Raw genomic sequence first — 22,126 nt, 5'->3', positions numbered from 1 at the left:
AGTGGCTAAAATGAACAAGTCAGGAGACTCTAGATGCTGGCGAGGATGTGGAGAAATGGGCCCCCTCCTACACTGTTGGTTGGAATGTAAACTGGTGCAGCCTCTCTGGAAACCAGTGTGGAGGTTCCTCAAAATATTAACAACAGAACTCCCCTATGACCCAGCAACAGCACTGCTAGGAATTTACCCTATGGATACAGGAGTGCTGATGCAAAGGGGCACATGTACCCTAATGTTCATAGCAGCACTCTCAGTAATAGCCAAAACATGGAAAGAGCCTAAGTGTCCATCAACAGACCAATGGATCAAGAAGATGTGGTTTATCTATATGATGGAATACTACATGGCAATGAGAAAGAGTGGAATCTGGCCATGTGTAGCAACATGGATGGACCTTGAGGGTGTTATGCTGAGCAAAGCAAGTCAGGCAGAGGACAGATACCATATGTTTGCACGTATAGGTGAGTTAGGAGGAACTTAATGGAGGACCATGGGGGAGAAGAAGGGGAAAAATTGTTGGGGAGAGGGAGGGAGGCAAACTAGGAGAGACTCTTGAAATCTGAGAACTGAGGGCTGATGGGGGTAGGGGAAAGGGGAACGGGGGTGACAGGCATGGAGGAGGGCACTTGTGGGAATGAGCACTGGGTGTTATATGGAAACCAACTTGAAAATAAACTATGAAAGAAAAAAAATAAACATTAAAAAATTCTATGGGAACTGAAGGGTGAATTTCTGACTTTTTAAGCATTCACTTCTTTGTACATTAGAATACAATTGAAAAGACAGTTAAGTTTTCAATTAGATCCTTTAAGGAACTAAACTCAAGGCTGGCTATCTCTTCAACTTTACAAAGATTTTCTTTGTGTTCACCTTAAATCATAAGAGCAGATTAACAGGACTACATCATACACATTGAACCTTTAAAAACAAAAAGAGAGATACTGACTATTCAGACTCACATCAAATGGCTGGTGAACTCCCTTGGCAACAGCCTGGTATAGAGAGCTGGTAGCATTGCTGCCCCTCTTGACGTGTGGTCCAGCACCAAGGACATACTGCAGAACACTAAATGCATTTGCTTCTGCACTTCCTATTGTAGCACTTTCTGCCACAAGAGCAGCATGGACGAGGCTGTCTCCGTTCTGCTCTCGGATTTCACCTGGTGCCATGTAAGAAGAGAGTGAGGAAAAAAGGGGCTTGGTTACCACGTGTTTTATTCTTCTGTATTCTTTACGACATGGTATTAACTCAATGAAATTAAACTTTTCTTTGGACTAGTGCTCTCAGCATGTCATTCTGCTCTCCCCAAAAGACAGACAGACAGACAGAAACACACACATTTAATACACAACACCCAAGCAATCTATTCCCTTCACACGGAGTCTGGTGGTAAGAAACAGGTCTATCCCACACCAATATGCTATTCTGATGGGGAGCATCCTTCTGATAAATTAGTCCTAATAGAAAAGAATGCTTACTTACCTCCACGATATCTGGCCTTTGTACCAGGTACACCGAGCCCACCCCTCATATTGAGAAACTGTTCAGCAACTTGCTTTAGAACAGGATGACTCACACCTATTTCAATAGAAACAAAGCCAAGCTAGAACTGTAATTTCTAAAACACAATTGCAAAACATCTGTTTTAAAAATAATACATTTGTTCAATTCAAGTTTATGACATAAATCAACAGTAAAGAAAATAAGAGTACCCCCCAAAATGCTACCGTCCCGGAGATTCCAGTTGTAGTTTACTATATACTCCTATAGAACTTTTTTTCTACACATGCATTAATATTATCCTTATTTTCTTTTTTTTAAATGGTGTTTTGCTATTCATATTGTTTCTAATTTGTCTTCTATAACTTAGATCTAAGTAAGCGGTCTACAGGAAACATTTAATGGTTATAAAGAATTCTATTTTATGGAGGTACCACCATTTATTTAATCAATACCTTCTTGATGGACATTAGCATGTTTCTAATAGTTGGCTATTAAAACAATACTGCATTGTGCATCAAAGAACACTTTCAAGAGAGTGAAATGAACCCAGAGAATGGGGAAAAATGCTGCAAATCATGTATCTGATAAGGATTTAGTATCCAGAATATATTAAAAAACTTTACAACTCAACAATAAAAAACCCAGGAGCTCAACTAAAAACTGGACAAAGGACCTGAATATACATTTCTCTAAAGAAGATATACAAATGGCCAAAAAGCACACCAAAAAAAAAAAAAAAAGATGTTCAATGTGCTTAGTCATTAGGGAAATGCAAATCAAAACCACAATGAGATACCACTTCACACACACTAAATGGCCATAATCAAAAAGACAGATAATAAAAAGTGTTGATGAAGAAGGAGAGATATTGGAACACTTGTGCACCTGTTGGTGGGAATATTAAAATGGTTTAACTGCCTTGGAAAAACAGTCTGGCAGTTCCTCAAATGGTTAAACACTTAGCATATGTCTTGGCAATTTCACTTCTAATATACCCCAAAGAATTAAAAATAAGAATTCTAACAAAAACTTAAACATGGATGTTTATATTTATAATAACCAAAAGGTGAAAACAACTTAAATGCCCCAGTGATGAAAGGATGAACATAAAGTGATAGTGAGTATCTCTTAGCCACAAAAGGGAATGAATGGAACACTGGTATATGCTGCAATAGGGCTGGACTTTGAAAATACTATGTTAAGTGAAAGAAAGCAGCTACAAAAGGCTACCTATCATATGATTCCATTTATCTGAAATGTCCAACAAGTCAATCTGGATGAGGTGGTACAACAGGGGAGTAACTGCTAATAATATAGGGTTTCTTCTGGGGATGATGACCATGTTCTGAAATTATGTAGTAGTAAGTTATAGTACTCTCTGAATATAATAAAACCCATTGAATCATATGCTTTAAAAAGGTGGATTTTATGATATGTAAATGATACCTCATTAACCTGTTATTTACAAAATAAAGGAACCAAAAAACCCGATATTGCAAATAATATCTTTATGCAACTATTTTGTAAACTTGACTATCTCTGTGTGATAAAAGCTTAAAAATAAAACTGGTGGGTCTAAAGCTGCCAATGTTTAGCATATATTTAAAGAGCCCTCCAAAAACGTACCAGTTTATGCTTCCACCAAAAGTATTTAGGGTGCCTATTTCTCCATACCCTGATTAATACTGGGTGGTGCTAATCTTTTAATTTTTGCCAATGTCATGGGTTAGAGTTTATAACTATTAGTGATGCTACTTTTTATAATAATTGGCCATATACACATACATACAAACATTTTCACCATGACTTGTTTGTTCGTGCCCGTTGCCTTTTTTTTTTTTTTTAATATTTTTATTTATTTCTAGGAGAGAGAGAGAGCGAGCGTGAACAGGGGAGGGTCAGAGAGAGAGGGAGACACAGACTCTGAAATAGGCTCCAGGCTCTGAGCTGGCAGCCAGCACAGAGCCCGACGCGGGGCTCGAACCCATGAACCGTGAGATCATGACCTAAGCGAAAGTCGGACGCTTAACCAACTAAGCCACCCAGGCGCCCCGCCCGTTGCCTTTTTTTAAAAATTTTTATTTTTACTGTTTATTTTTGAGAGAAAGAGAGAGACAGAACGCGAGCAGGGGAAGGGCAGAGAGAAAAGGGAGACACAGAATCCAAAGCAGGCTGCAGGCTCTGAGCTGTCAGCACAGAGCCTGATGTGGGGCTCAAACGCATGAACTATGAGATCATGACCCAAGCTCAAGTTGGACACTTAACCAACTAAGCCACCCAGGTGCCCCATGCCTATTTTTAATTATATTACACTTCTTTAAAACAAAAACAAAAAAAGTTATGAGTTCTTTGGTCAAAGAAATTTGCTCTTTGTCACAGATTTTTCAAATACTGTGATTTTTTACATGAATGTTGGATTCTGCTTTCTAAAACAAAACAAAACAAAACAAAACAAAACAAAACCACCTCACAATTAAAATTCTATCACCTAATGCCTGTCTGACATAAACAGAGGACTGAGTTTTCAAATTTCATTCAATCATGCTCAGATAATTACTATTCTTAAAGAAACAAACTGACCTGCAAGCAATTCCCAACTTACCAAGTCCGATCAAAGCCATTCTTGCACTTGTAAAATGGTTCTGCACATAGTTATGTAACTGAGGAAGTTAAAAACATTTATGAGGTTATATTGGTATAAAAAACTGTAAAAACTAAAACGACAGCTCAATAGAAAATAAAAACTCAGGTTTAAAGGCTGCTGTAGTGAACTAGACTACCTAGTTCTGAATTATACAGATTTAATTTTTAGAACTATTGCTGAAAAGAACTAGAACTTAATGTGATGATAGTTACATTGCTGTGAATATAATGAAAACTACTGAATTGTGCACTTTAAGTAGATGAAGTATATGATACATGAATTATATGTCAGTAAAGCTGTACTGAAAAAAAGGAATTGAAAAAGGTCCGAAAAAATAAGAGCACACACTGGCTTGAACTTGAAGAAAATGAGACTGAGTTTATGATTTTTATTATAAGGTGATTTTAGGAGAGGTGCATCAGATCTCTTTTGTCTCTTTGCAGACAGTAATAAAGCACCACTAACATTCTACTGTAGGGCTAACAGTTCTATCACTATATGCCTTGCATCCATCTTCGAAGGGTTCCTTGTCAGATTACGGTCTATATCAGGATGATAACAGAATTACCTGGGAAGGTTAAAAAACAAAAACAAACACTGTCACTGTTTCCAACCTCCACCCCATTCCTAGGCGCATTCTACACACTGATATACTAGATTCAGTGTGGAATCAGAGAAACTTGATTTAAAACCAACCAACCAACTGCCCATCCAGTGAACCACCCAGGTGATCTGAGATCATTGAGATTTGAGAATCACTGGTTTATACTATTACTTTAGACCTAACATACAAACATAGGGCTAAAACATTCTCAAAAGGAGCACTACTGCTCCCAAGGGACTGAAAATTGGCTCTTGGGGGCAAGAAAAACATCTTACTCCTTTTATATATAGAATACAAATACACATATATACGTATATAAACACATAGCGTATCTGTGATATTAAAAATTCTGGGTATAAGAAACTGACTTAAAAAACTTCACTGGGAATGGGTCATAATGTTAAGAATCACTAGGCTAAGATAATGAGACAATCAAGTTACTACAATTTATGCCCTAAAGTCAATGGTGCTTACATCTCTGGAATCACCCTGGAAAGTCTTACTTTTTTTCTCTACTGAATGCTGACATTGTTCAAATAGCACCAATTTCTTTAGAATTTCCTTTAGACTACGGATACAATTAAAAATGCTAATAATTGGGGCGCCTGGGTGGCTTAGTCGGTTAAGCGTCTGACTTTCGCTTAGGTCATGATCTCACGGTTCGTGGGTTCGAGCCCCGCGTCGGGCTCTGTGCTGACTGCCAGCTCAGAGCCTGGAGCCTGTTTCGGAGTCTGTCACTCCCTCTCTCTCTGACCCTACCCTGCTCACGCTGTCTCTCTCTCTCCTAGAAATAAATAAAACATTAAAAAAAAAAAATGCTAATAATTTTGAGATTACCACGGTTAACATTTTGCCCAGGAAAACACACACACACACACACACACACACCCCTTATTTTCTAACAGTTGGGACCCTATGGTATATCCTATTCATAAATTGCCTTTTCTTCACTTGATAATATGCCATGGAATTTTTCCATATCAATATTTTTGAATGACTGAATAACAGTCCATTCTACACATATCTGATGAGTTATTTAGTCCCTGAAAGTTGGATATAATTTGTGTCTAATTTTTCATAATTATAAGCAATGCTACAGTTGATATCCTTGTGGATGTTTTACTATATATATTCTTTTAGTTACCTCAGTAACATATTTTCACATGGGTGAATGTGATTTCTGAAAAATTTCAAATCTCACTGACAGCAAGTCTTACAAAAATGTTTAGTATTTAAGCTGAAGACATGAGTTATAATTTTTTTTTAAAAAGTATCATATGAATGACAGGCATTAAACTGTTGACTGATAAGTAGATGGTTTTCTCACCAGGAAATAAAAGAGTAAAGGGATAGAATATACAATTCAGTTTGCTCTAGTGGTTAACCAGAAATGAAAGAATAAAACCTTAATTTCTGAGTTATATATACTTTGCAAGTATTAATAGTTCCCAATTCTTCTCTTTTCCCCTCAATTTTTCTCTAAATGTCTTCTGATAAAAAATACTTGGGGGGGGGTGGAAGGAGTAGGAAATTAAGATTATATATGCATATCTTCTACACTTGAGGGTTTGACATTCAAGGTTTCAGTTTCACATTTTTTTTAAATGTTTTATTTATTTCTGAGAGAGAGTGAGAGAGAGACACAGCATGAGCAGGGGAGGGTCAGAGAGAGAGGGAGATACAGAATCTGAAACAGGCTCTAGGCTCTGAGCTGGCAGTCAGCTCAGAGCCCGACGTGGGGCTGGAACCCACAAACTGTGAGATCATGACCTGAGCCGAAGTCGGACACTTAACTGACTGAGCCACCCAGGCACCTCTAAATATTGCTTTAAAAAGACAAATATAAATAGAGAAAGGTCTAGAGAAAAATATACCTAGGCATTAACACTCAGTGACTTTAAGTATGTGAAATGTTAAGGGGTGCCTGGGAGGCTCAGTCGGTTAAACGTCCGACTTCGGCTCAGGTCATGATCTCGCGGTTCGTGAGTTCAAGCCCCACGTCGGGCTCTGTGCTGACAGCCAGCTCAGAGCCTGGAGCTTGTTTCGGATTCTATGTCTCCCCCTCTCTGCCCTTCCTCCACTTATGCTCTGTCTCTCAAAAATAAATAAAAGTTTTTTAAAAAGTATGTGAAATGTTTTCTTTTTTGCTTGTTCTGGATTTTCTGAAATGAGCAGGTCTCTTTTGTGTTTCAAAACTTTAAGTTAAAAGCTGTAAAAATCGTTTAGATAGAATTTTAGTTAAAAAGCCAAGCTGATGGAAAGAAAAAACCAGGTGAATTTTTAGAATTTGAAGATGAAAAGAAAAACAAACAAACCTGAAATGGCAGTGAAAAGAGCACATTTTATTTACTTATTTATTTATTTTATCATTTTTAAAGTTTATTTATTTATTTTGAAAGAGGGAGAGAGAGACAGAGAGAGTGAGAATCCCAGGCAGCCTGTCACTGCCACGAACCATGAGATCATGACCTCTGCTGAAGTCAGACACTTAACTGACTGGGCTGCAGGTGTCCCTATCATTGTTCGTTTTAAGTTAAAAAAAAAAAAAAGTATGTGCAACAACTTTCTTTGTTTTTATGTCTAACACAGTAAATCAGTAAATAAATACCCCTCCTCAGGACAGACTCACGTGCACCTGCAGCTCCATCTAGTGGCAAGGAGCAGACAGGGGAGCACACGGTGGGGGGCCAGGCCTACTGAGGGTGCCTTATGCCACCCACCATGTGGAGTCACCTCGAAAGAAGCACATTTTCAAAGGTAATGTGTTTTATCAGTACCTCATCTGGTGTCACTTTTCCAATCCTATAATCAGGACAATACAGGGAATTAGCCAACGCATTTCGGTAAGCTGCAGCATGCAAATTTTCAATGACATCTGTAAAGTAAGTAAAGAAGCACTTGTGGAAATACAATTCAAATAAAGACAACATTTTCAGAACCTGGAAAGCAATGATACTATACAGTTTTGGTCACCTTATGGCATTCAAGTGTCAAGATCAGGAATTGAAATTTAAAATTCTGCCAGCTGAGTGTGCTGAGAAAAATAAGAAATTATGTGACAACAGCTTCTACGTCACAGGGTCCACCCGATTGTTTCTCTCATCTATCTGGTATCATCTGGAAACTATAATGGTCTGGGTTTTAGCAAGTCTGAATCGAGTTACAGCTCTGCAACCAATATGCCATGTGATCTTGGAGAAATCATTTATCTGAATTTTACTCTGAGGTTCTCTAAGTAACCAGGAGTTGTCAGGTTAAGAAGAGGTATGAAAGTGCCCGTGTTGTAAATCATCCTACTAGCTCTCGGAGGTCAAACTGCAATCCTGACTGGTGACTGGCACTGCTCCTGCTTTCCTGCTTCAGTCAGTGCCTGTGACTGAGGCATGTTCCTTTCAGCTGCTCATTATTTGGGCAATTTCTTTATGCCAGGCACTCTGTTAGGTGCTGGAAATACAGAGATGAGTAAGACACAATGCCTGCCCTCAAAATGTTGACAGGAAAAACTGTGAGAGCATGAGGAGTACGGTATCAGCAGCAGATGAAAAAAGCAGCAGGGACACAAGGGAAGGGCGGTGGGAATCCAGAAGTACTAGAAGGAGTAGGTGTTTCCCAGGATGAATAGGGAGTGGCATTCCAGGCAGAGAAAAGAGATAAAAGCATCAAGTAGGCTAACAGATTCAAAGGGGAATTGCAGTTGGGAGGGGAGAAGGTAGAACAAGAGGGGATGGAGGGAGACAGGGGCCAGATGAACAAAGTTATCACATGCTAAGTTGAAGAGTTTGAACTTTAATGCCATAGATACTGAGAAGCCTTTAAAGGGCTTTCATGTCAGAAGGATCACTGTGATGGCATTATGGGAGATGGACTGAACACGTAGATCTGGGGGCAGACACCAGCCAGGAGATGGCAATAACTGTTCAGGGGGAAAGGATGAAGGCTGGAACCTCACTGCTAATAGCAGGGAAGAAGTAGATAGAAAACTGTAGAAAAGATGACTTACGTGCTATCTATTTCTTTGGTGGAGGTCCAGAATAATGAAGATCATACTCCTTTGTAAAACAAAGTATCACCGACCTAATATTAGTAAACCAAGCTCTCACTACACTCCAGACACTGACAGGCCCGCATTCTGAGTGAAGCCTGTCCCATGCTGAGCCCCTGCGGCTGGTCACCTGTAGAGACCGGAGTGGTCCACCTGCACGCTTCTACCCTGCCGGAAGTCATAGACTTCCAAGAGTCAGCACTGCTTGTTTACGAATTTGTTTTGCTAGTCATACTTGTGGAGATTCTATAGTTAAAACATTATATAAACACAAAATATGAACACCAAAAAAGTTCTTATTTAAAAGAAAAAATTGCTTGCTTTGGAAAGATCTAGTAAAGGTGAGTTGGCTAAACAATAATAGCAGCACCAGCAACCATGAATAGTTGCTGGGTTTGGTGAAAGCAAACTATTGAAAAAAACACTGAATTCTAAATTCTAAAACAGGGATTCTATAATTAATTTACATACTATCAAAGATGAAAAATAATAAAAAATATAAATGTTTAGAAGCAAAAGAATATAGTTAAGAAACTAGACCAATTTTTGGAAAAGGCATTTTTAAACTCAAGCAAAAAAATTTTCAATAGCAATTTTTTCCCTCTTCAAACTGATCTCTCAAACTGAGATAAAAAACTTCTAGTATCTTAGAAACAACTGAATATGGTCTGAAAATGTACTTACGAGCCTGTGGATTCTGAAAAGCCACGGCTTTGTCAATCCTTAGCTGAGACTGAAGGGCAGCTACTTCCCAACGGCGAAATTCTGGTGCTGTGGTGACATTGAGCAGGAACTCCATTAGAATATCACTACAGAAGACATCAAGATAAGAGTTCAAGTCAAAAATTTATAACCAATGTCCATTCTAAATAAACGTAATGTTCTCTATATTAAATTTTAGGGGTTGTGGTAAGCACAGTGTTCTGCAGTTTGTGAATAGTAACCCAAAACCAAAATCAGAGGTCATGATGCCACATTAAAAAAGACAAGAAGTGAGCAGCTTAGGATTTCTTTAAAAGCACATGTCCTCAGCACATGCAGGTACTTACACATCATCCCGCAAGCATTCCACAGTGTAGGCCATGTTTTCCCTGGTTGAAGTCACACTGAATCAGAAATAAATTACAGTGAATTACCTAAATCAGAACAATAAGCTTTCCTTACATCTTTGTTAAATCAACGAATTCCTTTGGAATACTTACTTTAAAGTGTAAAAGTATATATATTCGTCAACTAAAGCTTAAAATATCTTTAAAAGTCTTTAGAGGAAGGAAATCCTGACATGTTACACATGGATGCACCTTGAAGACATTACACTATGTGAAATAAGTCAGTCTTGAAAAAACAAACAAGTATCATGATTCCACTTTCAGGAGGACCCTAGAGAACTCCAAACAACAGCATAGAATGGTCTCTGTTAAGGGGTGGCCAAAGACAGGAGGTTTAGGGTTTAATAGTGAGAGTTTCAGTTGGGGAACAAAAAAACATCCTGGAGATGGACAGTAGTGATGGTTTCCTAAAGCCACTTCATGCCAAAGACCTGTACACGAAAAGCAGTAAATTTTATGTATGCTCCACCATAACTTTTTAAAAAAAGGGCAATTAAAGTTGAAGATCTCTGTACCTTCTCTGGCTAACTCTCTCACTCCCTCTTTCCCATTCTAGAGACAAACATAATGACAAGTACTATGTATTGTTTTTAAAATGATACCTTAAAAATATCTTTTGTTTGTCCACAAAACACTTAATGAGAGAATAATCTGGTTCATTCCTTAACTGCTGTGTACCTTTCCCATCACATCACTAGATGATACTTTATTTATCCATTTCCCTGAAGATGGCATTTAGATTGTTTCCAGTCTTTGTGTATGTGGATTAAAAACATAGGCTGTAAGGTATGTTCATTTTCAGTTTTACTAGATATTCCTTGATTCTTCCATAAATACTTATTTCTTTTATTGATTGATTCACAAGTATCAGTTTATTCTACTAACTGTAGAAGACATTCTCCCTCTTAACAGTGCTAACACCATTTATAAATCTGATAGGTAATGGTATCACACTGTCGATTATAAGTAAAGATCAGTGTTTCTGGCTTCCTACTCTGGGAATAGACTGTTTCTATCCTTTGTCCATCCATTTCCTATTTTGCTTGTCTTCTCCTAATTTGTAGTTCTTTATTTTTCCAAATAATCCTTTCCATGTTATGTATGTTGCAAATATTTACTGCCAGTTACTTGAATTTTTACTTTAAGTCATAAAGATGTCTGACATTTTGATGTCAAATTGATTAGCTTTCTTCTTGTGCCTTCACAAATCCTTAATCACCTTGATAACAGAGAAAAGTTCTCTTACAATCGAATATTTCCTGGTGTTCTCATCACTTTCTACTACTTATTTTTAACTACCTTAATTTACCACCAACTGCTTCAATTCCACGGGTTATCTTGAAAGATGAAGCTCCTTTTGTAGTCTGGAAAAAGAAAGAACTGTTTTTAGTAATTTTTTACCACTAAGTTTGCCAAACATCACACTATATCACAGTCTAATGTCTAACAGTCATTAGATTTAAAAACAATTTTACCTAAATAGCAGATCCTTTTAAAGTTTGACAAAAGTACCCTATAGTGTTTCTTTTCTTTTCTGTTTGTTTACTTATTATTTTTTTTTTTTTAAGTAGGCTTCACACCCAGCATAGAGCCCAACAGAGGCCTTGAACTTACAACGCTGAGATAAAGGCTTGAACTGAGATCGAGAGTTGGATGCTTAATCAACCGAGCCAGGGTACCCCCACGATAGTTCTTCTTTTCTGTTGGACCATGATATCATAGCATATCTGAACAAAGTGAGAGAGTCAAGATGCTTACCAAACTGGATGCAAGACGAAGCAAATGAGAGGTTCCTAAGTTGTTGGAGTCCTCATATCTACTGCCTGCTTTAATAAACAAACCAATTCTTGATGCAGGAGCATAGTTTTCCAAAGAAGCAATCACTAAGCCATTTGGTAACTTGGTAAACTGTATTTAAAATAAAGTGAGATGTGATCAATGTTTTTATATTACCAAAGACAGTAAGGCATGTATGGGTTCCAGTGAGCAACTCAGTGGGACTAACCTCAAGGTCCTGAGGAAGTGGAGGCACTCCTGCAGGGGCAGCCGTGGTCTTCACTTTGGGAGCAACTTTCAGGGAATAAAACCTCTAAACACAAAAAGGACAGGTTACACACATTTTCTCTCAAGAACAGTGTCTTGTTTTCTGGTGTGCCCAAGGAACGGGTGTCTAGTAATAAAATAACTTCATGGATGGATTTGGCTGATTAACTTAGTATTACTCAACCTCTCTTAAATCTCTTTGTGTAGAGCCTGAAGGAATACCTAATCCTACATGCTTATTTTTTAAAATAATTTTTTTAGTGTTTATTTATTTTTGAGAGAGACAGAAAGTAAGCAGGGGAGGGGCAGAGGGAGAGGGAGACACAGAATCCAAAGCAGGCTCGAGGTTCTGAGCTGTCAGCACAGAGTCTGATGCGGGGCTCGAATCCACAAGCTGTGAGATCACGACCTGAGCTGAAGCTGGATGCTTAATCGACTGAGCTAACCAGGCACTCCCATGCTCATTTTTTAAAATGTAAAGAAATGCTGTATTTTCTTTTCCCTTTTAGCCATCTTTTTCCTTACAACCATCCTATTAAGGCTTTAGGTGGTTCTTCATGGCCTCTAATCCTTTGGAATTTTTTGAAAAGGTGTGGGACTGCCACATACATACCCTTTTATAGATTTTAGCATTACTGTTTTCCTGATCTCCCCAGAGAATCTCATTTTAGCCTTCTTCCCAAAGGAAATTACTTCATCTCCATAATCATTTTAGTTTTTTTTTTTAAAATGTTTTATTTATTTCTAGGAGAGAGAGAGAGAGAGAGACAGCGTGAGCAGGGGAGGGTCAGAGAGAGAGGGAGTCACAGACTCTGAAACAGGCTCCAGGCTCTGAGCTGGCAGTCAGCACAGAGCCCCACGCGGGGCTCGAACCACTCATGAACCGCGAGATCATGACCTAAGCGAAAGTCGGACGCTTAACCGACTAAGCCACCCAGGCGCCCCTCCATAATCGTTTTAGTAACCTTTTAAAAAGAGAGTATAGCAAGGAAAATTCCTCCAAGACCCCAATCTTTTCCAAAGTATCTTCCCTGTTTTGTGTGCTACAGTAGGACCACACAATCAAGGGTTTTATTTCTTTGCCTAATATAAACTTGGATCATCCTGGGATTAACAATAGCTTCAGCTACTGCAGATTCTCAGTTTATTATATGCAGCCACTGGAAAGGTAAAAGGGTCCTCTTAAATGCTGGATAATGGGTCCAAAATGCATAACATTGTTTTTGGGGCAAACGATACACAATGCTATAAAATTCATCCAAAGGTTCCTAAAGTTATCAGCAGAGATGGTATCCCAAAACCAAATGAACATATTGCTGGAGTTTCCAGAGGACTCCAATCAGAGGCTGCAATGCCCCTCCTCTGTGATGTCCTGAAGGGCCATTTGTTATATATTCAACATCAGCGCTGTACTAAGATGGTTCCTAGTTTTCAATTTCATTTGCTAGGTGTGGTATGGTTAACTCTACTTGTGATTCTGGCTTTTGATCTTCTAAAAAAGTAATCTAAGGGGCGCCTGGGTGGCTTAGTCAGTTAAGCGTCCAACTTTCGCTTAGGTCATGATCTCGCAGTTCGTGGGTTCGAGCCCCGCATCGGGCTCTGTGCTGACTGCCAGCTCAGAGCCTGGAGCCTATTTCAGAGTCTGTGTCTCCCTCTCTCTCTGACCCTCCCCTGCTCACGCTGTCTCTCTCTCCTAGAAATTTAAAAAAAATAAAAAAATAAAAAAAATAAAAAAGTAATCTAAGATACGTGAAGTATGAATAATCTATAGTTCCACTGCTAAGGGAGATTTAGGCTTTTTCCCCTAAAGAAACAGCTTTGTTGATTATGTACTGCCTATAATCGGTCCCATTCAAATCAGGTGCAAAGAATTATCCTAATTGTCATACCATTACTAGATTAATAACCAAGTATATACATATTTATTCTTCTGTAAAATAAGTGACATAACTAGGAACATTAATTGCTTTAAAGTTTACTGCCATTTGTTTACATTGGTCCTCTCCAACTCTGCTACCTTTGAGTTCTTTTATCTACTGGAAAATGGGGATGGATGAAATGGAGGAGATTTGAGGGTCTTTTGCTAGTTTAACTAGGCTGCTCTCTGAGCTGTTAATTATTGGTTTGCCTAGGTGTGCCAGGAAGGGTAATTTAGGCTATATTACAGTCTAAATTACAGCGGTTTACATAATCCACAGTATATCTATTTAAACATTAGGGAGAGGGAAACTCCATTCCCTGTTATTTTGCACCACTCTAGCAGATTACTAGGTTACCTAGTAACCCATATTCTATGGTCATCTTGGGGTAATTTTTTGTTGTGGGGAGGTGTGTGTTTGCGCACTGCAGGATATTTTGCTGCACCTCTAGACTCTAGATGCCAGGTGCGTTCCCCACAGGTTATTACAACCAAAAATGTATGCAGATATTGCCAACTATTTCCTGGCGGCAAACCTGGCCCACCTGAGGTTTTTAAAATTTCCTCACTTCCCCCGATGATAACCACCGTTCCACAAGTGATAGCAGAGCTGACATTTGAGCTCTGTTTTGCCTGGGCTTGAAAGAGGAGTCTTAAACAGCCCCGGAGGGCTGACCAAGAGCCCCTCATAGAATTCTCTAACATCAAGAAAAACACGTTATACTGCCAGGGCACCATAATAAGTTCCAGGCACAGTAATAAGCACTATATGGCAATTTGCTCACTTCCTCTTTAACATTTTACTCATAAGCCCAACTTAACCGTTGGGGAAACTGATGCTCCGTGATATACTAAGAAGCAGAGGCCGAAGCTGACAGGGCAAGGGTGGACGGCTAGGTCCTCGCCGGCCTCCAGCCCCCCAGGACTCGCTGTCTCCCCCGGCACGCCAAGCGCAGCAGTGACCTTCAGAGGTCTCTCCACCGAGTCACTTCACCTCCAGTCTCAAGCCCTTTCCCTATCCTCTTCAGGTCTTCCGGCGCTAGGTCTCTTCTGCTCGTAGCACGAGCTGGACCTCCAATGCCTGACCCACCCAGCTTGCAGCCCACTTGGCCCGCAGAGTTCGGGTTGAAGGGCAGACGGAAACCCAAGGCCTCGGAACTCCAAACCAAGTACCTCCGGTCCGTATCACCTGACATGCTGACAAACTGCTCCCCAACCTTTTCCCAAGCCCGCCGGCTGTGCTCACCGAAAAAGACCCAGCTCTGCTTAGCAGCTTCATGGCTCAAGATTGCTCTAATTCACGGTCACAGCCAGCTTAAAGGAAAGCAAGATGGTGGCCGACGACGGAGTTTCCCAGCTTCCCCCGCGACACTCTTTCCCACGCCTTCTACGTGAAGAGGACTCTCTATGCGGGCAGCGCTCTACTGCTCCCTGGAGGAGGTTGGGCCAGTCCAATTACTCCAAGACGCAGGATAGGCCGACGCATAACTTTGTAAGTAAATATTCAGAAGATGACTTATGTTACCACTTTTTGGATTCTAGTCCTGGCCCGGATATTACACTCTGTAATCCTGCTCTACGTCTACCATATCCCATCACAATCCCCCCCCCGCCACTTTGGATTTTCCCGATCCGGATTGTCCAATGAGGGAGCCCCCTTCCGGGATTTCACCCGCGGTGCCTGGGTTTACCTTCGCTTGCGCCGTTTCACCTCCTTTTTAGCAGGAGTTTAAGGAGTTTTTCCTATCTGCTTTTTTTCAGAAACCGGCTTCGAAGGCGGACGTGACTGTCCTTTGCTTGGTAAAGTCCTCACTAGATCATTAGCTCTTTGGGAATAGACGTCTTGTCCAATGAACTCGCTGCTCTAACTCCCAGAACAGGCGGGAGATACAAATGGGCTGAGTTTTGAAACTGAGTCAGTCGTCACATTTGAGGTCTCTGCTTTCATGGAATTTATATTCTAGCCTGGGGCTAAGTAGAAAACAAAAACTTAACTCTAATTTTCGTATGAGAAAAATTAAAATGTTTTGAATATCAGGGGTGTGTCTTGGGGGTACTTCTGAGCTGAAACCTGCATACTGGGAGTCCTCTGATTGTCCAGGGGAAGAAAGTTCACCCTTCTTCAGTGAGTATTAACCATGAAGTCACCTTCCATGGCAATGCTAAAGATTGAACCATGGTCCCCTGCCCTTCAGGAAATTACAGTCTCGTACTGTGCTGCTGTAGCACGGTTGGGGAAAAACAGCATTAACACCATTTAGAGTTAGAGATGCAGAATCTGCACACTGAATCAGAATCTGCATTTCACAAGATTCATATGCACACTGAAATTTCAGAAGGGTTGGTGGTGCTATAGACATTTACAAGGCATAGACGAACTTATATCTAACTCTTTAGTCTCTAGCTAACTGGCTTCATGCCTACAGCTGTCTAACAGGATTTCAGGTGAAATCTAAGACCCCACTCACTATCTGTGCCTTCAGTAGGTACCCCTAACAGTCCATACCACATAGGAGAGTGGCCCAAAGTGTGGGAGACTTAACACTAGCAGTGCATGAGATAATTTTAAGTTTATAAATGAACACTTCCATTTCAATAGTTGTACATTTATTTTTGGATATTTGTTATATCAGGTAATGCTGGTAATGAGTTTCCTCCTTAAATACATTGTAAAAGTGTAAAAGTAGGCCTAAACAACAGTGAGTAAATTAACTACTGGTAATAGTTATGGCAAAAACAATGAAGGTACTATACCAAGGAGTGAGGTTGGGGAAACATTGCTCTGATAGAGTCACCCACCTGCTTAAAATTTTTCAATGATTCCCCATGTTTTTCAGAATAAAGTTCAAATTCATTAACATGGAATATAAACCTCTATTTCCAGTGCTTTTTAAGAATTAACCCCAAATTGGGGCGCCTGGGTGGCTTAGTCGGTTAAGCGTCCGACTTTTGCTTAGGTCCTAATCTCGCGGTTCGTGGGTTCGAGCCCCGGGTCGGGCTCTGGGCTGACTGCCAGCTCAGAGCCTGGAGCCTGTTTCGGAGTCTGTGACTCCCTCTCTCTCTGACCCTCCCCTGCTCATGCTGTCTCTCTCTCTCCTAGGAATAAATAAAAATATTTAAAAAAAAAAAAAAGAATTAACCCCAAATCAGCTGCACTCGTGAGAGTCCAGTCATTGGAACTTCATCCAACAGTTCAGGTTAGGTGGAATACACACACACACACTTACCCCTATTTAGAATGTTCCCTTATTCTTTGGATGTAACACCACCTACACCTCAAAATGTAACTGTGACCTAAGTAAAAAATTCTGTTCATATGTGGTGGGAACTGAAATTTAATTCATGCTATCACCTACATAAATAATATAATTCTAAGTTCATTCGTATTTTGTACCACTGCAAATTTCCTTTTGTTATATACTACAAAGTAGGACTGCCATCTTGTGGACAGATCTACCACTTCCACATCATATCAATGTCCTACGTAATTCAGTGACTTGCTTATAAGAGGAGGAAGTGTGTGTGTGTAGTTGAGATGGGATGCCATTGTTAACATGTGTGGTTGGTAGGTATTGTATGTTTTCCACCTCATGCTTTTCTTCAGCTCCCAACCAGTTGTACAGCTAATTATGTAATTATAGTGCTAGAGGAGGCTGGATCCATGAGCCCCAATTCTCCCTTTGCGTTGTCACTCCCTATATCTTTTGAATACTTAATGCTTGGAGGAGTAAGCCCCCAAAATGGAGGGAAGTAGTAAAAGAGTTAAGGATGGAAGACAGAAGGAGAAAGTGGGTGACCAAAAGTATAAGAAATAAAGGAGAAAAAAGGGAGGGAAGAAGAGCATTCTTTAGATGAGTTTCCAGATTGCTTACATCTCCTTACTTATTAGTGTTGCTTTTTAAATGTATTTTTAAAATCTCTTTTCCTCTTTTATAATGCCCATGGCCCAGACTAGCATAAAAACAAGGGTGTATGTGACAGAAAACCTTGAAATTTCTCCAGGTTGCCTTACTAGCTCATGTCAGATTTCTGCCACAACTCAGAATTTTATTGCAGAAGAAAATTAGGTCCTTGAAATTGTTTCTGTGTAGGAGACATTGCAAGCCCTGGAGAGGAAAGGAACAGACAAGAAGAGAATAGACATGGAAGACCAGAGGAGTATATTGCTGAAAAGTTTTGTTAGTTTTCTTAATGTAGAGTCAAATTTGACTCCATGGAACCTAACTTCCTGCCTCGAGCTGGAGTTGGGTGGGTGGGGAGAAACATCATAAGGAAGGAGGATACCACATATCCAGGAAAGTGGTATGATCTTGTACTTGGGAACATCATCTTGCCGTGTTAGAGCCATAGGCATTAATCATGGCTCCTCCTAATCCCTAATTTTGATTGTTGGCATTTCCTTCCCTGTTCCTGTCAGATTTCTACCCAGGCAAATAGCACTATAGCCTGGAATTTTTTCTCCCTTCTTGGAATTTGACTGCCTTGTATTGTAATTGATTGTTCATTCATGTTTTATCTTCCTTAACTAGATTAAAAGAAAAAACATTATTGACATTTTCAGACAAACAGAAGTTAAAGGGACAGTATAATGAACTCCCATTTACCTACTGCCCAGTTTCAACCAGAATCAACATTTTAGCTTTCTTTGATTTTAACCCTTCTTTGATTTTAATCTCCTTAATGGAGAAAACTATGACTCATAAATGTTTACAGTAGCTACCAATCATAATTGGGCATGGTTATGTAAAAATTTTTAAAATATGGAATGCTTTACTAATTTGTATATCATCCCTGTGCAGGGGCCAAGCTCATGGTTATTTTTGACACCTCACTTTAGTGGTCAGGATCTGAAATCAAAGCTCCTCTAGTTAATGTTTTATTCTCCTGCTTCTCTTGGATCTGTGCATTTTATTAAACAGAAATACACATTCCTTTTGTCTTAAAAACTCTGTGCTTCACTTTTCTCTTACTTGTATGTGGCATCTGAGTAAGTTTGCTATGCACTTTCTCGGTTGATGTCAGATATGAAGGAGAGTACCCAAGAGAGATCACTTGTTTCATAAGATTGCAAAGACAAGAAAGGAAGGAACCTCAGGATTCACACCCTACCTAGAAAGAATATTCTGGAGTCAGCCAGTGCTCCATTCTTATGATGTCCAGTTTAGAGCTCATGATATCAAAAAATCTGAAATTCTTCAAGCAAGGCAGCCTGATCTGTCCTCTTTGAAATTATTTTGACTCAAGTAGCAAGGAGGCTTTGACACTGGTATAAGTTTGGGAAAGAAAGGAAAATTGTTTATCATCTATTCATTATGGCTTTAATAGAAGTCTTATTTGAGTGGTGGCATGACTGAAGATATGTTGTCACCTGGTATTCCCAAGAATAAAAATTACTTTGTGCACGGTGATTGATGGCGGGCCCATGTCCATGGGCCTCTCGGAGTGGAGCCATGCCAGAGGGAGCGCAGCCCTGAACCACTGCCCAGCTTCCTGACCCGTGGGCTGTGGGCACTGAGGGGGGCTGGGCAGTAGGAAAAAAAAATGACTTTGTAGGTATTAAAATTGCAAGCCTTAATTTGTGAATCCCTGGGAAGCCTATCCTATTTTTGCCCCACAGCCAAATACGCATTAGGATTAGGTGGAATACTAGCTCAAATGCAGATTCCTGGATTCTCCATCACTCTGATTGAATAAGAATCTACAGGGTTTGGGATCTAGGAATCTTCATTTTAAAGAAAAGCCCCCCGGGTGAATCTAGTGCATAGTCATAAAGTCTAGGAGCAGCTGGTTTAGCCTCTGCCACTATATAGTAATTAGCATATAGCAGGAGTATATGTCTTTAATGTTTATTTATTTTTGAGAGAGAGAGAGAGAGTTGGAGCAGGGGAGGGGCAGAGAGAGACAGAGACACAGAATCTGAGAGGGAGAGAGAGAGAGTTGGAGTAGGGGAGGGGCAGAGAGAGACAGAGACACAGAATCTGAAGCAGGCTCCAGGCTCAGCTGTCAGCACAGACTGATGTGAGATTTGAACTCATGAACCCTGAGATTATGACCTGAGCTGAAGTCAGGTGCTCAACCCACTGAGCCACCCAGGCGCCACAAGGGAACACGTTTTTATATGCAAACACACATACCCCTCAAGGCATGTATGTACACATTTATGTCTAGACATTGTCCCTATGTTTCAGTTATTTGATACCTGTCAAATGGTGGTTTGGATTCAATTATCTTTATAATTTTGGGTTTGTTTGTTTTTCTTTTTTTTAATTTGTTTGGGCCAGGCTAGGAATACTTGCTCCAATATGATCTGACTAATGAAATAATTTTCTAATCCATATTCATCTTTGATTGCCTCCAAGGTACCAAATCCCTTGAAAGCAGCAGAAGAAATTACTGTTATTAAAGGCGCTCAGAGGGACAGGTGGGGAGAACTACCGGCTTAGTAGAGAGTAGAAGAGGAAAGGGCTCTGTTTACTCCCACCTTGCATGGACCCGGAGACTCCCTGTGAAGCTAATAAATCCCAGTTAGAGAGGAAAAGTTTTGCCTGTCTACCTGTTAGTGTCAGTTTCCCAGGATACTGCGAATTTATGAACCTCACACCTGCTGAAACACAACTCATCTATCTACACCCTCAAATTATGAGAGTAACTCCTAAGAGGCCTAAATAATTTAAGATTAAGCCATGTTGTATAAAACTACTATGGTGAGAGCTGGAAAGAAACTACTGGCTTTACACAGTTCAAGAAAGGGAAGAGGAGAAATGGTCTCTGACGGAGCCAGGTTTGTCTGAAATCTCTCAGATGCCTGAATTTGAATGCTTCGTGTTATCCATTGGCTCTAAGGTCAGACACTTCCTATGATATTAGGAGAGCATGGTACCACACTCACCTTTCCCCTGGTAAAGTCCTTACTGAGTATGTGGTAATGGACCTTCCCTTGGTGCTCATGCTTTAGGGAGCTGTCTGACAAATGGAAAGAAGTGCTTTTTGTGAGGGATAAGGTGAAACATGGCACATGTATTTTTTAAAACAAAGCAAAGGCTAGAGTCAATTCAAAAGAGGGAATAAAGCAAAGCTCCTAATTAAAAAAAATATATACATGTTGCATGCAGATTTATCTTTCTAGTCACATGTGACATTGCTGACTATGTCCCCATTGTCTCTGTTCCATAAAAATTCACAGAGGCGTCAACAGGAAAATTTTTGGAAAGACGTACAGGTCAGTTTTGTGTCCCTAGATTTGCCCCAGGGAAGAGTTTCAGGGCAAAAAGGTGCTTGTCTCACTTTATTCTTGACTGTGTTTTTCTCCCCTGCAATTGAGTTTTTGGCCTCTCTTTATTGGACATGAAGGGGAAGGAATCTTCGTTTTCACATTAAAAGTAGTAGGTAATAACATTCTAGTAAGAATGTCCCTTGAATCATTGGGTTTCATCCTTGTACAGTGTTGGTCAGGATGTAAAATGGTTTGCTACTATGGAAAACAATATGGAGGCTCCTCAGAAACTTAAAAGAGTTGCCATATGATCCAGCAATCCCACTTCTGAGTATATATTCCAAAGATTTGAAAGCAGGATCCTGGGGAGATGTTTGCACACCCATGTTCACAGCCACATTGGTCACACTGTAGCCAAGAGGTAGATGCAACTTAAGTGTCCACTGATGGATGAATGAATAAACAAAATGCAATGTGTATGTACAACAGAATGTTATTCAGCTGCGAAAAGGAAGCAAATTCTGAGACCTGCTACAACATGGATGAACCTTGAAGACATTATACAAAATGAAATAAGCCAGTCGTAAAGAAACAAGTACTGTATGATTCCATTTATATGATGTATCTAGAGTAGTCAAATTCATAGAGACAGAAAGTAGAATGGCGGCTGCTAGTGGCTGGGGAAGGAGGGAAATGGGGAGGCAGATAAAGAGATGGGTAGAGTTTCAGTTTTGCAAGGTGAAAAATTTATGCAGATTAGTTGCACAACAATGTGAATACACTTAACACTACCGAATTCTACACTTAGAAAGCACTGTAGGGGCACCTGGGTGGCTCAGTCGGTTACGCGTCCGAATTCAGCTCAAGTCATGATCTCGTGGTTTGTCAGTTCGAGCCCTGCGCCGGGCTCTGTGCTGATAGCTTAGAGCCTGGAGCCTGTTTCAGATTCTTTGTCTCCCTCTCTGACCCTCCCCTGCTCATGCTGTCTCTCTCAGAAAGAAATAGAACATTAAAAAAAATTTTTTTTAAAGAAAGCATTGTAATTGCATA

At 40.0% G+C, this 22,126-nt stretch overlaps 1 protein-coding gene and 1 non-coding gene across 2 annotated transcripts in view; one reads left to right on the top strand and one right to left on the bottom strand.

Annotated features, from left to right (window-relative positions):
- LOC120233254 (cytochrome b-c1 complex subunit 2, mitochondrial) overlaps positions 1-15,227 on the bottom strand; it is a 28,366-nt gene extending 13,139 nt beyond the window's left edge. The window contains exons 1-10 of the mRNA XM_039234390.1: positions 15,110-15,227; positions 11,908-11,991; positions 11,661-11,810; positions 11,202-11,266; positions 9,843-9,899; positions 9,478-9,602; positions 7,529-7,626; positions 4,106-4,163; positions 1,483-1,578; positions 960-1,159 (exon numbers count right to left, since the gene is read on the bottom strand). Of these exons, the coding sequence (XP_039090321.1) occupies positions 960-1,159; positions 1,483-1,578; positions 4,106-4,163; positions 7,529-7,626; positions 9,478-9,602; positions 9,843-9,899; positions 11,202-11,266; positions 11,661-11,810; positions 11,908-11,991; positions 15,110-15,142 (966 nt within the window). The 5' untranslated portion in view covers positions 15,143-15,227. The remainder of the gene's footprint in view (positions 1-959; positions 1,160-1,482; positions 1,579-4,105; positions 4,164-7,528; positions 7,627-9,477; positions 9,603-9,842; positions 9,900-11,201; positions 11,267-11,660; positions 11,811-11,907; positions 11,992-15,109) is intronic.
- A 4,035-nt stretch (positions 15,228-19,262) lies between these two features.
- Positions 19,263-19,394, top strand: LOC120233303. Its single transcript, XR_005528785.1, has one exon. It is a non-coding gene; the product is annotated as a small nucleolar RNA SNORA42/SNORA80 family (small nucleolar RNA).
- The last annotated feature ends 2,732 nt before the right edge of the window (positions 19,395-22,126 follow it).

The sequence above is a fragment of the Hyaena hyaena genome, unplaced genomic scaffold (assembly GCF_003009895.1).
Source record: "Hyaena hyaena isolate Hyena2069 unplaced genomic scaffold, ASM300989v1 scaffold_88, whole genome shotgun sequence".
NCBI lineage: Eukaryota > Metazoa > Chordata > Mammalia > Carnivora > Hyaenidae > Hyaena > Hyaena hyaena.
The sequence above is the reverse complement of the archived record's forward strand: the minus strand, read 5'-3'. Positions and strand labels throughout refer to the sequence as shown.